Source organism: Rattus rattus, chromosome 1 (genome assembly GCF_011064425.1).
Source record: "Rattus rattus isolate New Zealand chromosome 1, Rrattus_CSIRO_v1, whole genome shotgun sequence".
In the NCBI taxonomy this organism is placed as follows: domain Eukaryota; kingdom Metazoa; phylum Chordata; class Mammalia; order Rodentia; family Muridae; genus Rattus; species Rattus rattus.
Genome location: NC_046154.1, coordinates 258313934 through 258332722, shown reverse-complemented (window position 1 = coordinate 258332722; position 18789 = coordinate 258313934). Strand labels below are relative to the sequence as shown.

The 18789-nt window shown below is 47.3% G+C and overlaps 1 protein-coding gene across 1 annotated transcript in view; it reads right to left on the bottom strand.

Annotated features, from left to right (window-relative positions):
• Window positions 1–18789, bottom strand: part of Mov10l1 (Mov10 like RISC complex RNA helicase 1) — a 65400-nt gene that overhangs the window by 30400 nt on the left and 16211 nt on the right. The window contains exons 7-15 of the mRNA XM_032919328.1: window positions 17377–17603; window positions 16861–16984; window positions 15444–15638; window positions 10114–10228; window positions 7516–7693; window positions 7209–7279; window positions 5289–5380; window positions 1711–1769; window positions 1019–1314 (exon numbers count right to left, since the gene is read on the bottom strand). Coding sequence (XP_032775219.1) covers window positions 1019–1314; window positions 1711–1769; window positions 5289–5380; window positions 7209–7279; window positions 7516–7693; window positions 10114–10228; window positions 15444–15638; window positions 16861–16984; window positions 17377–17603 — 1357 coding nt within the window. The remainder of the gene's footprint in view (window positions 1–1018; window positions 1315–1710; window positions 1770–5288; window positions 5381–7208; window positions 7280–7515; window positions 7694–10113; window positions 10229–15443; window positions 15639–16860; window positions 16985–17376; window positions 17604–18789) is intronic.

Genomic DNA, 18789 nt, shown 5'->3' with positions numbered 1-18789 from the left:
TCTTTACGACACTGACAGATTACAAATGCTAACACCCTGCTGAATGTGCTTCCTTCCAGACATCGTCTGTGCAGATACAAGCACATGACTGTAACCCCTACCCCAGTGTATACAGAAGAGTGCAAACAGTTGTTTCAGGCAGGGCCACACTAACCTGCCCTGGGTGATCTGGATCTCTTAGTATAGACCTGGATGGGCTCAAACTCACAAAGAGCCTCTTTCTCTCACTCCTGAGCACTGGGATTGATTAAAGGAGTGTACCAACTAAAATCACACTATTTTAATACAATTCAGTAAAAACATACCTTACTATATCTTAATTTTTCATTGTTTAAATATATTACAGCATTCTGGTCCTACATATAACTATATACATGTTTAAACTAAATACAGCTTATGACTATTTTATTTTTTATCACACACACACATATGGACTTGTCTGCATGTATGTCTCTGTACCATGTGTATACAGTGTCTTTCAAGGCCAGAGTTGGTGCTAGATTCGTTGGAACTGGAGTTACAGGCAGCTGTTAGCTGCCACACAAGTGCTCAGTCAAACCTGGGTCCTCCTGGAGAGTAGCAAGGGCTCTTACTTTTTTCTTGACAGGGTTTCTTATTGTATGTAGTCCTAGCTGTCCTGGAACTGACTCTGTAGACCAGGCTGGCCTCTAAGTCACAGAGATCCACCTGCCTCTGCCTCCCAAGTGCTGGGATTAAAATATAAGCTACCGCACCTGGCTCTTTTAGTTTTAACTGAAATCTAGACTATTTGTGAATAATATTGCTCTAATAATCCAATCAAGTGAGAAGTTCATATTATTAAATGTATTAAAGTCATCAGAAAACTATGTCTGTGATGGACTGACTGCCCATCATCTTTGATTACCTTGGTGATGGACTGCCCGTCATTTCTGGTGACCTTGTTGATGGACTGCCCTCCATTTTTGGTTACTTTGGTGTTGGACTGCCCGTCATTTCTGGTGATGTTGGTGATGGACTGCCCGTCATTTCTGGTTACCTTGTTGATGGACTGCCCGCCATTTTTGGTGATGCTGGTGATGGACTGTCCGTCATTTTTGGTGATGTTGGTGATAGACTGCCCATCATTTTTGGTTACCTTGGTAATGGACTGCCCGTCATTTTTGGTGATGTTGGTGATGGACTGCCCATCATTTTTGGTGATGTTGGTGATGGACTGCCCGTCATTTCTGGTTACCTTGGTGATGGACTGCCCATCACTTTTGGTGTCCTGTGCAAGGCTCCAATTCCCTGTCACCTGAGGAGACTGTAAAATGATTTCTTCCGGAAATAAAACTTTGAAACAAGAAAAAGTGAAGGGACAGGTATCATTTAAAATGAATGGAGACAACCTAAATATCCATAGCTGGTTCTGAAATAGTTCACTCTCCATTCTGCCCTCTGGAGACGCCCCTTTCCTAGTTTTAATATTAAGTAGTGTTGCACAGACTCTGCAACAAGCCATAACTTATCTCTGTGAGACAAGCAGGAGCTACAGTCCAGGAGGACAGTGCACACAGCAGTGAACTAACCTCAGCTACTGACGTGTGCTGTCTTTACAGAGGTGAAATAGTAAAAACAAAGAGGGGGTGGGTGGGAAACTGCTCAACAGGGAGGAAAAAGCATGAGCTGTCACATGAACTCTATAAATGTGCTCTGGGAGGATTTAATACTACTCTCTCACAACACTACCTTTGACGCCCAAATGGATGACCTGCTCAAGTGCGTAGTGACACCGTCTGCTTGTGGTCCTGCCAGAAAGAAAACACAAAGTAATGAACTTTGTTCAGTTTAGAATTTACAAAAGTTTGATTATAAATGTTATAATGTGAATATTCTTTCCAAACTCTGAAACTCGGGTGAAATTGTGTATGTGCTGGTGGTGTGGTCTATCAGCCGTCTCTGTGGTGGCTCCGGGAGGTTGCCCTTGAACGGGTGATTGGGTCTGTGGGAACAGCTTTGTTAAGAAGTCAGTTTGAACTCCTGCTCTGGCTTTGTCTGGTCCCTGCTCCAGTGCTCCCTTGCCATGCTCCGATGCAGCAGGAAGGCCCTCACCAAGGTTGCAAAGCCTTCAGAACCTTGAGAATAAGTCTTTTCTTTATAAATGACCCAGTCAGTGGTCTCTGTCATAGCAACAGAAAACATCAAGATGATTATCGTTCAGCCATCACACACTAACACAACTCTTACAGAAGGCTTGTAAATAAAGACCAAGTCAAAGGCCAGGCACCACAGGGCCGTAAGGCAGCTCCTGCCTCTGCGTGAAGGGAACGTGAAGGACTAAATGGGAGCTTTACCAACCTCATCTACACAACACACCAGGTAATTACGAGCTCTGTACGAAAGTCTAAGCAGAGACAACTCAGGTATCAGGACAGCAGGTGCCGTCCTTTCTAGAAGAGTAAGGAAGCTATTACTATTAATGTGTAAAGAGAAAAAAATAGGTTTGCTGTAAGGTTTTGTCCATTTTAAAGTGGAAGATAACAAAAGATAAAAACAATTTTCAACAAAACAGGATTAACTCTCCAAAGCACAGAAGATGCTCCAGTCAGCAAAGCGCGGAAGCTGACCCGCACCTTCTTAGACACACTTACCAGACTTCTTCAAAACTCAGGAGTGGGCTACGACATAGGCACTTGGCCATTCTCGGCCATAATAGGGTAGGGGTGGATGCTAAAGTCACCGTGGGATCCATTTCTGTGGTGCATGACTGGGAGTGTATCCATCTGTTATCTCTGTAAGGTCCACTGAACCTGTATGAGCCCTGCTTTTCTCCATTCTGCAACATAATTTCTTGGGACAAGAAACTCCATAGAAAGAGAGATAATTGGTGTGACAGTAATGCCAGGATTTGGTCAAACGAGGAAAAATGAAGTAGATGTTACACATGTGTGTATTGGGGGGCACAGGAGAATAAACAAGGTCCCCAAAGGAGGGTGGAAGTGAGAAAGAAAGGGTCACCAAAACCAACTTCCCAGGGATGAACTAGTATTCGAGAGGAGGACTACAGAGATGTCAACTGACTATTTAAGCATCTTAGTACAAAATAAAAAGAATCTTGGGGCTGGAGACGTGGTTCAGTGTTTGGAGCATTCTCTGCTCTTGTAGGACTAGACTTCAGATTCCAGCGTCCATGGTGGGCAGCTTACAACCTGTACCTCCACCTCCAGGAAACTGGGTTGCCCTCCTCTGTTCTTTGCACCCTGACACCCGCATACATAAATGCACAATCTTTAGAAAAGAATCCTTATTATTTCACTGGGGACTAAATGACCAGCAAATGAAAGAGTGGCACAGGAACTCAGAGCAATACCCATGCAGCACTGAACACGTGAGGCAGAAAAAGAAGGAAGGCCTGCAGTTTATGCTCTTCACCCGTAACAGATGAGACAGGAGAAAGAAAAGCAGATGGAGCCTGAAACACATAGGGAAAATGAAATCACACAAGATCAGAGCAAAACTCAATGCGCCAGGGAACACAGGACAGCAGAGAATACCATAGCAGTGAAACCACAGCTGGGGTCTTTGACAAGGTCAATACCAGACTGGAAAGACAGCTCAGTAACTAAGAGCACGGACTGATCTTACAAAGGATCAAAGTTAGGGTCTAGCACTGAATGGTGGCTAACCAGGCCAGGAAGGTGGCCCAGAGGGTAAAGCCACTTGCTACCCACATCTGATGATCTGAGTGTGAAGACTGAAGACAGTAACTGACCTCCACGTGCACTATGCCACATACATCACATATATCATGCACTCGCATATGCATGTGTGCACACTGTACAGACACATGTAAGCGAATAAAAAGAACCTAATTCTGAACCTAAAGGACCCTTTTTAGTAGGACAATGTAATACAAAACTTAAGTGTCCCACAAAGAAGGCTTCAGAGGGAACTCTACCAAATATCTAAGGAAGAAATGATGTTTATGCTATACAAAGTTTGCCAGAATATATAGTGTATGTAGGGGGTTTACTGTAGACCAATATATCTCATGAACAGAAGTTTAAAAATGAATACATTTTAGCAAACCAGACCCAAAAACATAAAAAGGAACCACAACATGACCAAGTACCATTCATCTCATAGGCAAAGCTGAATTTACACCTTGGATTCCTTGCTGAAAGGACACACTGAAAGCAAGCTATTAGAAATTAAAGTTAATGTTGTTTGCAATGTATTAAACTTAAAAAAATATGGCCAGGAGTAGTGGTGCACAGCTGTAATCCCAGCACTCAGGAGGTGGACACAGGTGAATCTCTGAGTTTGAAGGCTGCCTGGTCTACTATGCTGAGTTCCAGGCCAGATGAGGCTATGTAGTGAGACCCTGTCTTGAAAAATAAAAATATTCAGGCAGGCATGCTGGTACAAGCTTTAATTTCAGTACTCAGGATACAGAGGCTATTAATTTCCAAATTCAAGGCCAGCCTGGTCTAGAGTTGAGCTCCAAGATAGCCAGGGCTACACAGAGTTTTAAAAAACCCTGTCTCAAAAAACAAAAGCACAACAAAATAACAAAGGAACAAATCTGCCAAAAACATGTAAAACCTCCAACTTAGAAGTACATATTGATAAGGGAACTCAAGGAATAGTAAACTAGTGGAGAGCTGCACGTTTTCAAGAACTAGAGGACAACATCCTGGCAGTACCAATTTTCCTACTCTCGCCAAGATAAACACCATCACTCAGAACTCCTCACAGACAGTGATTCAGTTAGCAGGGGCTGGACCCCGCTCCCTGTTCTCCCAGGTCTTGGCACCAGCTGTGAGGGTGCACTGAAACCACTAAGCCGGCCGTCTCCATGGTTAGGAAGAGGTTTATTATGACTATGAGACTGCTGCATGGCTATCTCTCAGGGACAGACAGAGCAGCACACGTGACTGCCAGGGCTATCTCTCAGAAGAGCCCAGAGGCTACTGCAGGCCAGAAGAGCACAGTGGCTTTTATATGCACCACAGGTACAGGCAGACAAGAGTCAGATGCCTCATTTGCCGGGAGATAAGGGCGTGGCTCTTGCTGGCACACAGACCAGTTTCACAGGTTTCTGAGGAGTGCTGAGTCATCTTTCCCTTCTCCCCGTCAGCTTCCAGCCCGAGGTAGTCCAGACTGCCATTTTGAGGGGATTGGGACCTAACACATGGACCATCTACGGAGTACAGGATGGCTAACATGCCATCTCCTGCATGCGCATGAAGACTTCAACTGATTTACTCAAGGACAGGCTGTCTGGGAGGACGAAAAACATTTGCATGAAACTCATTAAACCTTACCTATTGTATGTAAATTCCACATCCATAGGTTCAAAGTTATACATTTGTTCAAATCCTGGATTAAGTTTAAGAGTTACATCTTCTTCATGAATCTAAAAAAAAAAAAAAAAATGAGTGATTCAACTTCTACACGGTAGACTAGCCTTCCTGGGGCAACCTTGCATCTGTATTTGGCAAGACAACATGAAAATACCGTTTTATATATCTGAGCCAAAATCTGGTATCTTACATATCTGCAAAATTAACTGAAAGCATCAGATCATCCTTAAGCTATGCAAACAGAGGGATGCCTCCTTCACATCAGCGACCCTTAGCGGGTCCTCGGCGACACTCCTGTGGCAAGTACACTAACAGTCTGCTGCACGCCAAGTCATTTAAGTACACGCCAGGCCTTCCCTTTCGAGTAGTACTGGGAATAAATAAAGCTAGATCCTTCATAATACCTCATATTTCTCCTGAGGACAGTGGGAGGAGCAGCAGGGCAGCAAACCCAACATACTCAGGTAGATAGCAGCTGAGGCTGAGGCTGCCCAAGGCCCTGGCCACAGAGTCCGGTCATTCTCAGAAGATGCTGCCACAGCCCTTCACTAGGAAGACTGCCCAGCAGAGGCTTCTGAGTTACCCAGAGGGTACAAAAACGGAAAGGGAATCCACAACCCAAGGACACTAAGCACACTGAGGCCAAGCTACTGAGACTGAGGGCCATGGCCCTCACCAGCCTAGGATACTGTGGACTAACCTGTCCTTTTACCTGAAAAAGCTGCAAACGAGAAAATGGAAAGGCACATCTAAGCAAGCACAAGGCAACTGAAAACCACCACACAGCTTTAAAGAACCACAAACTATTCAGAAGTAAAGGCAAGAGGGAAGGCTGCAAGTGGGACTGTGTTCCCTAGAATCCGAGTTGGCTTTCTGTCAACCTGTCCCAAGTGAGTCATCTGAGAAGAGGAAACCGCAACTGAGGAAGCACCCCGCTGTCCAGTCGGTAGGACACTGTCCTGATTGATGACTGATTTGGGGAGGCCCAGCCCACTGTACATGGTGTCATCCTTGTGTCTGCTTAAAGTAAGATATCAGGCTGAGCAAGCCATGAGACGTGAGCTAATAAGCTGCATCCCTCCATAGCGTCTGCCTCATCTCCTGCCTCTAGGTCCCTGTCGGGAAGGTTCACACTTTGGTTTCCTCTGATGATAACTGTAACCTCTAAGTCAATTAAAGCATCTCTTCCTTAAGCTGCTTTTGGATGTGGTGTTTATCACAACAACAGAAGCCTAATTAAGACACCTAGTGTGTGCTTGGCAGGAAGATCCTCTGTGAGGGGCGGGCCAGCTGTAAGTGGGTAGCCCTCAGCAAGGGCCAAACGTCTTCTCCCCCCAAACTCTACAAATTGGCTCTCCTAGCAGGGCACCTACACTGGCCTGCCCCTGCTGGCTGGAAGGTGGCAGAGTAGTTTCAGAGTGGTAACTACTCATTTCAGGGGTGGCTTCTCCAACTGAACTGCCTGGGCCACTGAAAACCTACGTCAGCCTGAGTGTCCCACCCCACGTGCTGGACAGAGAACAGATGTCGGAACCAAGGGAAGCCATGCTGAGACTGAGGAGACAGTGACTTTCTGGAGCACACAGCGCCCACTAAAGGTCTCGGCACCACTCTCCGTGTGTCCCTCCTCCTGACTCCCATTTCGAGCTCGTCCTGATCGTGCACAGTGCCCAAAGCTGGATGCAAACATGGCTTATACGTAGCTTTATATTGAGGAAAGCGATAGATCTTCTTAAATAGGAAGTTCCCTTCACACAACAAAGTCGACTCAAACATCCAGTGTGTCTTTAAATATCCCACAATACAGACGAAGCTACTGGAGTCCCTCCACGGAGGTGGATGATTCCTCTGACCTTCACTTTTTGAGAATTATCCTCTCACCTCCATGACATAGCCGATATATTCGATGACATGTCCGTTGTATTCTTGAGATTTTAAAATCAGTTTGTCACCTAGGTTAAAAAATATTAGCATGTGTCAAACATATTTTCCTATGAAATCAAGTCTTAGTGAAGTATATAAAATATAACATTTCTGGTATTGACTGCTTAAAGGTAATGTATACCAGAGAAACATGGATAGCATACACTCTTGAGCATTCCCATTTAATAAATGTTGCTTTGGAGAACAGAAATGGGACAATCCAAGTACACGGCCAGCTAAACTCTAATCCACAGTGTGAGCATACCTGCGTAGAGGGAAGGCCGGCTCTCTGCCAGCCCTGGGACTTCCAGCACCAGCAGCTCCCCCTTCCTCTTGAGGACAACGCCGCTCATGTTGTACTCCTTCAGCTCAATCTCGGCATGGATCTCCTCCAGCCACAGCAGTGTGGAGAACTTCTCCTTGTAGTTGGACATGTTCAAAAGCTGCAAAGCAAGCAGGCTCCCATGAATCCAGATGTCCACACTGCCCACGTCCAAGACAGTTTCTGCAGACCCCACGATTCAGGATGAGGGGGTGTGAACCAGATCGGCATACCTCACTGGACAAAACTCTATTCGCTGCCAAAGTCTGGGCCCTTAGACAAGTGTGTGTGTGTGTGTGTGTGTGTGTGTGTGTGTGTACATATGTACACATGTAGGTGCACTTGCCTGTGTTGAGTACATGTAGACTAGAGAATGATGTCAGAAATCTTCTTCCTCACTCTTCTACCCTGGTTTTTAGGTTTTATTTGATGTTTGCTTGCTGGTATACAGGTACGATGCACTCACGCAGTGCCCGGAGTGACAGGTGGACAGAAGAGAGCACTTGAGCCTCTACAACTGGTGTTACAAAAGGTTGTAAGTTGCCATGTGGGTGCTGGCAACCAAATCCAGGTGCTGTGCACCAGAGCAAGTGCTACCAGCTGCAGAGGCACCTCTCCAGGCCTTCTCATCTCACTTTTTGGCTACACTGACTGGCTAGGGAGCCCTGAAATCCCCGTCTCCACTTCCAGTCTGGCTAGGCACCACATCTGTGTTTTAATGAGCGATGGGAAATGAACTCAGGCCCTCATGGCTGCACAGCAAATACCTCACTTTCTGAGCCATCTTCCCAGCTGTACTGGCTGGTTCTGTGTGCCAACTTGACACAGGTTAGAGTCATCAAAGAAAAGCCCCAGTTGAGGAAATGCCTCCATGAGACCCAGAGGTAAGGCATGTCTTCAATTAGTGAACAGTGGGGGAGGCCCAGCCCATGGTGTGTTCTATAAGAAATCACACCACGGACGATTCAAGCCTGTAGGCGCTCTCCTCCATGGCCTCTGCATCAGCTCCTGCCTCCAGGTTCCTGCCCTGTTTGAGTTTCTGTCCTGACTTCCTCCAGTGATGGACTAAGATCTGGAAGTGTAAGCCAAATAAACCCTTTCTTCACCAACTTGCTTTTTGGTGTTTCATCACAAAAATAAAACCCTACCTAAAACATAGCCCTCTTTTTAAAAATGAATTTAAAGTCATAAACGTAAATAGCATTTTTAAACCAAATACATTCTAACACAATACAATCCAAAGACATAATAATTTGATACACATTTGCTAAGAAATGATGGTAAAAAATATTAACAGTCTTTGCTTCCCATAATAAAACCATGATGTTTCTTAAGAGCAGAAAAGTTTATCTGTACAGTAAAAACATTGTCATTCAAAACATCTGAGTCTTAAACCTTCAGTTACAGTCTCGGCTTCTCTCAGAGCTCAGACGTTACCCTCTGAGGGCGCCTCACAAGGAACGCACTGCTTGCTGCTACAAATGCTAAGATTCCCAAGATCCCCTTGGAAATCGGCAGAAACCTGTGGAAAGCTCAAGTGTTGCTTGTACAGACAGACCCCTATCCCTCTCATGCGTCTGGATGCTCCTCAAACACTGAGAAAACGGACAGCAAATATTTCCTGAGATGGCAAGCTTCCCATACAATGTCAGACCTTAAACCTTTGTTTTCTAGACTTCTCTGTACCCTCTGAACTCAGAGAAGTACGTAGCCTTCCACCTTCCTTGAAAGCAGTGTATGTAGAGAGCTGCCTCAAGGATACTGGTGAGAACTTGACTTTGGGCTAGGACAAGGAGAGAGCTTCATCACCCTGATAAGTTCCTGATACCATGGGACCTTTGTTTATGCCTTGCTTCTCCCTGACTACTTTGTTTATGCCTCAGAACTGGCCATACTCTTTATGTACCTAGAATGATATAAAAGCACACTGGGAAAATTAAACCCACTTCAGCACTTGCTGGAGTCAGACTATAATGTTGTCTAATTGTCTTTTCTTTCTTTAATCTCCCTCCCTCCCTTGAGACCCTGTTGACTGAGCTGGCTTGGTTAAGTGTACAACTCTTTCCCTGCCTGCTTCCCTGGTATTTCTAGGAAGAAAATTTCAGCAAACAGGAACGCAGAGCACAGGGGGATGCTGTGGGGGTAACTGTGGCACACTTCTGTGTAGAGCTAAGCTAATGGACCTCTGACCCCAGTCATGTCTACCCTGCTGCTGAGTTCAGAAGAAGTTCCTGAGAGTCAGTGCTTAGCTAAGTCCTCCCAGGTTTTCTGGGCCCCTCCACCTAGCACCAATGCTGTCCCCTGCAGTGTTCTGGGGAAAGCTTCCTGTCCCTGGCAAAGCAGAAGGCTGGCTTGACTCTCCCACTCCATCCCCGCTCCTCTTCCTGAGCACTGTGAACACCAGATGAGGCCTGAGGGTGATTCTTTAATCACCTTCCAATTCCTGGTTACCTGTGGTAGAATCCTGACAGGAGGTCACCCTGGCTGTGAGTGGAGCTGTAGCACTGAGGAGCCCCCCACACCCTTCAGATGTTCACCTACCTCTGCGAGGAGCGGCTGGAAGGTCAGGATGTCGATTTTCTGCTCCACACATTTTTTGAGTCTGTCTGGTATTGGGTACTGCGGAAGGAAGCTTGGAAGTTGTCGCCTCGAGTTCCTAAAGAAAGTTAAATCAAAGTGTATAAGCGTAACATGTGTGTGCACATGTGTGATGACGCGCGCGCGTGCGTGCGCGCGCACACACACACACACACACACACACACACACACACACACACTCGCAGAGGCCAGAGGACAACTTTGGCTGCTGCTTCTCAGGTGCATCAACCTTGATGTTTTCAAACAGTCTCTCTGGTCTAGGGATTACCAGATTAGGCTAATATGGCCAGCCAATGCACCCCAGGATCTGCCTGTCTCTGTCTTCCCCAGTGGTGGGGTTACAACATGGCACACTACTGTGGCATGCTTTTTAATATGGACTCTGGAGACTGAACTCAGTTTCTTATGGTCACATAGCAAGTACTGACTGAACTCAAAGTAATTCTTTTTTTAAAAAAAGATTTATTTATTTTATATAACTACACTGTAGCTGTCTTCAGACACACCAGAAGAGGGCACCAGATCCCATTACAGATGCTTGTGAGCCACCATGTGGTTGCTGGGATTTGAACTCAGGACCTCTGGAAAGGCAGTCAGTGCTCTTAACCGCTGAGCTATCTCTCCAGCCCTCAAAGTATTCTTAATCTAGATGTCTTATATGTTTATGAGTATCTCTTACCTATAATGTATGGGTCCAGAAATGTTTCAGATTTTCTAGTTTTTTTCCTGTTTTGGGATATAACTGAGCTATATTTCTATATACTTCTATTATTCTTCATTTTGCAAGGCTTATATAGATTATCGGTTATAGATTTTCTGAAATGCAAAAAATTCTGAAGCTTGTTAAGTCATGTCAACATTCAGATGTTTTCAGATTTCAGAAGACTTCAGGTTTTGGAGATGCTCATATGAGACATTTCTCCTCAGATACTCTGCCCTGTTTCAGAAGGGCTAGAGTTCATTTGTTAATGGCGCCATGTGACATGAGAACCAGACCAGGTCACTCTGGGGTCAGGATCCTGTCCCCATACAAGCTCTGGCTTGGCATTCTCATTTCTGCAACAGAGCTGGGCAGAGCTATACAAGCTATGGGGGAACCGGACAACAAGGTCTCAGGAGCCGCTTGACCATGGGGGTGAAGTCAGTCTCCAGTTTAGCTACTCCCTAAGTAGCTAAATTACTGCACTTTTAGTTAAGGCAGAGTACTAGGCGTGAGGCTGACACGTCACAATGAGAACACGCTTGGTACAAGCTACCCTGTGTGGAACCTGCATTAACAGATCTGCTGGTTCTCGGCTGTTTCTCTGGAGAAATCTAGGTTCCTCCCAAGCTTCTACCATCATCTAGCTAGCTGCACTCAAATTCACAGCACTTTGTCATCCAGTAAGGCAAAGGACAGAGCAGCAGAGATGGCAGGAAGAATGGGGAGAAGGAGAGAGAATGAGGACAGGACAGGGCCCTTCAAGCTCTGATGCAGCTCGAGCTGCACTGTGGGAGCAGAGGTATACAGCCAACCTCTCAACTTCAGGCCACTTCCTGTAGAGTGGGTTCCTGTAACTCACGACTCAGCAGGTAGTCTGACTGTGTGCTTCTGGATGGAAACTTTGAAGTCAACTACAGGACTAACCTAACAGTACAGAAGGCTGCTGCTGCTTAACTCAAACTCAGGGCTGTCTTCATCTCTGCAGTTGGAGGAACTCATGGAAACAGACATTTGGAAAGCAGGGGCATGTGGTAAATGCTAATAAAGAACTAACTGCAAAAATGAATGAGCTACAGAGAGACTAAGACAATCAATGCAGGCAGCATTCTGAGTTCCTGGTTAGCCAGCACTTCACAGGAAGACCCTGTCTCAAAAACAAAACAAACACAACAGACTTCTGCTCATGTAGAACAATGGAATAAAAAGGAGAGTCCAGAAATAACTCATACAGCTACAATCATTTGATTTTCAACAATGGTATAAAAACAGCAGCAACATGCCAGCCCCCACCAAATCACAGAGAATAGCCCTCTATATGAGTTAAACAGATTCCTACCTCCTGTTCTCTACAAAAACCACTTCAAAACCAACCAAAGACCCTAATGTAAGTCCCATGCTCTGAACCTGCAGTGCGTGCCAGAGGCACCGGCAAGGTTTGCTGGGCCAGGGACTGTACAGCTCAGTCAATGGAGCAGTGCTTGGCAAGTACAGTTGCATGGAACTCAAAAGCTTTTCACAGCAGAAGAAACAACTGAGGGAAGGAGCAACCTGCAAGGCTTCTCCAGCTGACAGGGAACGAAAATCTAGAGCCAGCGGGATGCTGGTGGTGCACACCTTCATCTCAGCACACAGCAGAGGTAGGCAGGTCAGCCAGGGCTACACAGAGAAACCCTGCTGCTAGACAACAAATTTAGAACCTATATAAACTCAAACATCAGCCATAAAAACAACCACCACAAAACAAGAACATTCCAACATCAGAACAGTCACAAATGTCTAAATGAACATGAAACGCAGACTGCACTGCTCAGAGACTCCTCCTTTCTGGTGACAACAGAGGACACGGATGCCAGCAAGGACGCGGAAGCCACAGTGCTGTGTGGGACTGTGAGGTGGTGCAGCCACTGAGGTCAGAACAGAATTTCCTCACAAAACTAAACTGGGGACTACCGCAGGGGCTGCCCCAGGGCGCCATCTACAGGACCCACATCAGCACCAGAGACACTGCACACCCAACCCATGCTGTTCACTTCCTTGACAGCTACAATGATGGGGTCAGTCCGGCTACCCAGCCACAGCTGATGCCTGGTGTCATGCAAGAGTTTAGTCAGCCACACAAAGGGAGACAACCGTGTCATGTGCTGAAACCAGGGATCATCATCTTAGGAAAAAAGGAAGGAAGGAAAGGGGGAAGAAGGAAGGAGGGAAGGAGGAAGGAGGAAGGAGGGAAGGAGGAAGGAGGAAGGAGGGAAGGAGGAAGGAGGGAAGGAGGAAGGAGGGAAGGAGGAAGGAGGGAAGGAAGGAGGAAGGAGGGAAGGAGGGAAGGAGGGAAGGAGGAAGGAGGGAAGGAGGGAAGGAGGAAGGAGGGAAGGAAGGAAGGAGGGAAGGAGGGAAGGAGGAAGGAGGGAAGGAGGAAGGAGGGAAGGGAAGGAGGAGGAGAAGGAGGGAAGGAGGGAATGAGGAGGGAGGGAATGAGGGTGGTCCAGCTAAGAAAGGAAAATCTTCTCTTATATGTAGAATACAGACTTGTAAACTCACTCCATGAAAAGGCAGAAGAGAGATTGTTGTGTGAGGGAAAGGGAGAAGGGAAAAAGAAATATAAACGCAGAGACTACTGGAGGGAGGGGGTAAGGGCAGGTGATGAGAGGCAGACATGGCCAAGGTACAGTTATCTATGTGTTTAGAAATATCACAAGACCCCCATAGTTTCATACACTCACTTAAAAAAACTAAAGAGAGCCAGGCACGGTAGCTCACACCTTTAGTCCCAGCACCCAGGGAGGCAGAGGCAAGCAGATCTCAGAGTTTAAGGTCAGCCTGGTCTACAAGATGAGTTCTAGAATCCATGGATACACAGAGAAATCATGTCTCAAAAAACCACCACCAACAACAAAATGAAAAGAAGTCTGATGCAGTACATGACCCCCCCCCCGATGTCCCTAACAAGAGCATGACCGAGCACTATGACGAGTGACCCAGGAGTCCTGGCAGCACACGCAGGCATTAGACAGCTGGGAACGAGTGCCCACCACTGCCCGACTGCCAAGAAACCAACAGTCTTACTCTAGGGCAGTGGTCTTCACCCCAGAGGGTCACGTATCAGCTGTCCTGCACATCAGATATTCACATTCAGCACAGGAGCAAACTTAGTTATGAAGTAGCAATGAGGTAATGTCATGGCGTGGGCTCACCACACCATGAGGCACTGTAGTAAGGGTTTGCAGCATCAGGAAGGCAATCAACTGGAGGAAGGCTCGTACATGGATGTGAGACTACTTCCAGGGAAATGGCTAGCAGGGTATCAGAGCGTCTGCATTTGTTGGCCTGTATCTTAGCTTCCTCTTGAGGAACTCTGGCTGGACAGTGTGCACTTGCTCTTACAGGCACCACCCATCGTCATGGGCTCTCTGTGCCTGCAGACGGGGTGCCATCTCACTCCCAATCTGGCCTTTCCTCTAGACATGTACCCGAAAGTGAGCAAGAACCATCAACACGTACTGACTGCTCTGTGCCAGGAAACTGCATTTTACATGCTCTAACCATTTATTCCTCAAACTACAAGAGGTACAGACTATCACTTACAAATGAAATTAAGGCACAGAGAGGTCAAGAAACTTTCTCAAGGCCACACAGCTTCTTGGTCGCAGTGCTGTGATTCAAACAATGGTCTAAAGAAGCATGGTGTCCATAGCTGCCTTCCAAACAATGATCAACGACAAGTTCAGCAATCCCACAACACTGTCTGCTAATACATTCTCCTTTCAGTCTACAGTGGAGAAGTCCATCATCTTTGTCTGAGACTGCTATGGGTTAACATGATCTGAGATCCAGAATTTTCCATTATTAGAGAAATAATATTCTTGCTCTGCTGGGCTGTGGGCAGCACCTGAACTCAAACCCTCAGACGTGACAACGTCTCTAGCACCCAGGACAAAGCCATTTAACCCTCACACAGGTCACTGGTTTTTGAACAACTTCAAAAAAATGTGTTCCTCAGAAGTTTTATTTATGCTTTGTTAACTCAGATGAGAGCAGACAGGCAGATGGAGATGGGCCACCCACACACCTTCCATGCTCAAGTCAGAGTTCATTCTTGAATGGTACCAGATCTTCAGAGAGGTTTCCAGTGACCAAACAATCCTGGGGCCCAACACAAACCACACTGCAACCAGCCAGCCAGGTAGAGACCAGTGCTGATGCTACAGGAGAGGGCAGCAGAACCAGTCCCGTCCAGGAGCAGATGGCAGGAGCCAATCCATTCTGGTTTCAAAGTGGCCAAGGAGAAGCAGAGCTGAGGGGAGCCCGGCCTGGCTTGCATAGACGCTGGTGGTACAGTCACAGAGCCTGCCCTGGTAAGTTCCACAGATAAGCATCCTGCCCCAGGAGCAGAAACGGGCAGAGGCTCAAACACAGGCCTTGTCCTTGTCACCGCCTCGTCTGGAGAGGAGGAGATGACAAGGGGGCTGGGGAGGTGGGGAAGAGGATGTGTCTGCTGCCTGCCACAACACGTCTGCCTCTCCAGAACACAGAAAGCAAACGGACACAAAGTCACACGCCCATCACATGGTACCTTTTCTGTGTGGTCACAACAACTGTAGTCTTTGCAGACACTATTGTCTGGGAGCTTTTAGGCTTTTTCCAAGAAAATGGCTCTCGCACGGCTATCAACGCCTCCTCGCTGCTCACCACATTTACTTCGAGATGTCGCCCAATGAGAAAGTTGGAAAAACAGAGCAGAAGGAGCTCCTTGCAACGGCCAGGGTTTCTTCAAAGAAAAACAGAGATTTAGTCTCAGTTATAAAAGGCAGATTCAATCTGATTTTGCTTTCAGTATTTAAGGAAGTTGCAAAGCTCTAAGGAACAGCCATGCTGACTTTTTAGTAACTTTTTACACATTAAAGTTTACTTTATAAAACAAGAAATGTAGTATGCTCTCAAGCAGTGTGTAGAAATGTTCTCAAGTGTGATGGGTAACCTCCACTGTCAGTGTGGCAACATCTGCAATCACCAGAGAAATGGGCCTCAGTGCCCTGCCCCCACATCCCCAGGGTATTTGATCATGGCAATAGGCAAAGTAATAATGCAGGTGCTTAAAACAGTCCTTTCTATAACTCTGAAACTTAACAGGGAAAACACTTTCAATATTCCCAAATCTTCCCATATTCCAGGACTCCTACTGAGAATCCTACTTGATTGCTTATTTCCAGGGGTGGCGCTAACACGGGTGCTGCTATGCATGGTAACCTCTACTTACAACTATATTACACCTAATTACTCCTGTGACTTTACGGCTAACACCCAAGCTAAGCCACCTGCATTTTATATGGGTGACTGAAGGACAATTTGGTTAAAGGCTACTACAACCTGATGGGCTTGGAGCAAGGCAGTCAGATTAGTGTCTTCAAAAGGATGTAAGGACTGGTGAGGTGGACCAGATGTCCTTTAGACCTTTAGGACCACATGCTTTGGAGCAGCCAGAATGTTAGGGGGGGGACATAAGGAGACAACAGGGAAATGACAGTTGTGTGAAAGGCTGGAGGGAGGGGGTACCACCAGGTTACAAACACCCAGGTGAGGGTGGCAGAGTAGAGACAGGACTTTCCAGTCTGGGTGTTGCCACATTATCCCCCCCACCCCCCTTGGCCTCTCAGTTCACTAGTGTCTTGAGGAGATTCCCAGAGGATGAGGAGATGAACAGAGATAGACTGAGATCTTGGGGACACCAGGACACAGTGGGAATGAGCTCAAGATGGTTGTCATCAGATGGCTCAAAAGCAGCAGAGGGCGCTCCCATCTAAATGGGCACGAGCCCTGTTTTCTCTGTGAAGACGGAGTCAGGTTGTCTGCTGAAAGTAAGAGTGGATCCCATCCTATGCAGAAGACTCTGGACCAATGCTGGTCTTTGTGATTCGGTTCTATCAGTGGCAGGCATGAATGTTTTAACATATGAGCACCACGGGTGACCCAGGAAAGAAACAAGCTCGTACTTGGCATTGCACGTGACTACAATGGAAGTTTTCTCCCCTGGAGGAATGAGCCCCCCAGGCTCAGGCTCCTGCTTCTCTGCAGTGTCTCCTTTTTCTCTACTTTCTTCTGTACAAGCGCAGCCATCTGGAGAGACATTTACACCAACCGGTTCTGGGGAAGGCACTTATTCCTAACAGTGTCGGGAATGAATGCTCACACACACAAATCAACATTTGAAGGCAGTTAACAGAACAGGGAAGCAGGGCATAAGGATGTGCCTATACCACCAGCCAGGATGGGGAGAGGTCTCTGGCCCCAGAAATCTCCCTAGTTGAGGAGTACCCATATCTCCTAAAGCACATGCTGGTTTGTGAGAAGCTGCCCTTATCCCAACCCCAACACTGCAGGAGCAGAAGGACCCACATGCAAGAGTTCAGACACCAGGTACTGGCAGGGCACAGGGCAGACTTGCTAGGTTACTGGTCAGAAGGCCAGCTCAGCTCCTGCACCTGAGAGGAAGCGGCTGCACCATCTACCTGGAGAGATTTCTGTGTTGTTCTCCAGACTGCTCTCTGGTATCGGATCAGGTTTGTCTTCTCTGTGATGATTCAATGAATTAACATTCTCACCCTCAGAGACAGCGACAGCAGCCACTCCTGCGCAGGCCTGGCCTCTGCCCTGTGCCTCAAATCTAAACTGGTGTGCTTTATCCCAGCCAGCCAGTCTGCAGCTGACCAGGTCCTGAGAAATCTCCCCTTTATTCCTGGAAAAAAAGAAAAAGACCATGTACTGTATCAGGCCTTCCAGAGCTGACATTACATTACAGTCAATCCAAACCACACAGTTCAGTGTTGCAAAGGGTCCCTGCATGCACCTTACAGTTTGAAGGACATTTTAGGGTAAAGTTTGTGGAAAATGTGAGGTGATTTTCCTGCGGTATGTGTGTGGGTGCGTTCCCCAGGATGTGCTTGTAGAGGCTGGAGAGTAACTCAAGAGAACCCGCTCTGCTTCTACCTTAGTGTGGGTTGGGGACTGAAGTGAGGTTTCCAGGCTTACACAGTGAGAGCCTTTACCAATGAGGCCGCTCACCAGCCAAGGGTGAAAGAGTACACAGTCTTTCAGAGGGAAGATAAACGGGCAACATACAGTTGTCTCTACAGAGTATCTTAAATCACGGTTTGAAAGCAACTTGTGTCCCTTCACCCGGACCCCAGCGCACACTCCTCTACCCAGCCAGACTTTCGCTCTACCAAGCTTGACGCTCGCTCTACCCAGCGAGGCTCGCTCTACCCAGCATGACGCTTCGCTCTACCCAAGCGCACTTCGCTTACCCAGCGACGCCGCTCTACCCAGCAGACACTCACACTACCCAGCGCACGCTCACTCTACCCAGCGCGCTCACTCTACCCAGCGCACACTCACTCTACCCAGCGCACGCTCACTCTACCCAGCGCACGCTCACTCTACCCAGCGCACGCTCACTCTACCCAGCGCACGCTCACTCTACCCAGCGCACACTCACTCTACCCAGCGCACGCTCACTCTACCCAGCACACACTCACTCTACCCAGCGCACGCTCACTCTACCCAGCAGATTAACCACTTACCCAGCGCACACTCCTACCCAGCACACACTCACCACCAGCGCACACTCACTCTACCAGCCACACTCACCCACCCAGCACACACTCACTCTGCACCCAGCACACCTCACCCTACCCAGCGATGCTCACCTACCCAGCACACACTCACTCTACCCAGCGCATGCTCACTCTACCCAGCACACACTCACTCTACCAGCGCACACTCACTCTACCAGCGCACACTCACTCTACCCAGCACACACTCACTCTACCCAGCGCATGCTCACTCTACCCAGCACACACTCACTCTACCCAGCGCACGCTCACTCTACCCAGCACACACTCACTCTACCCAGCACACACTCA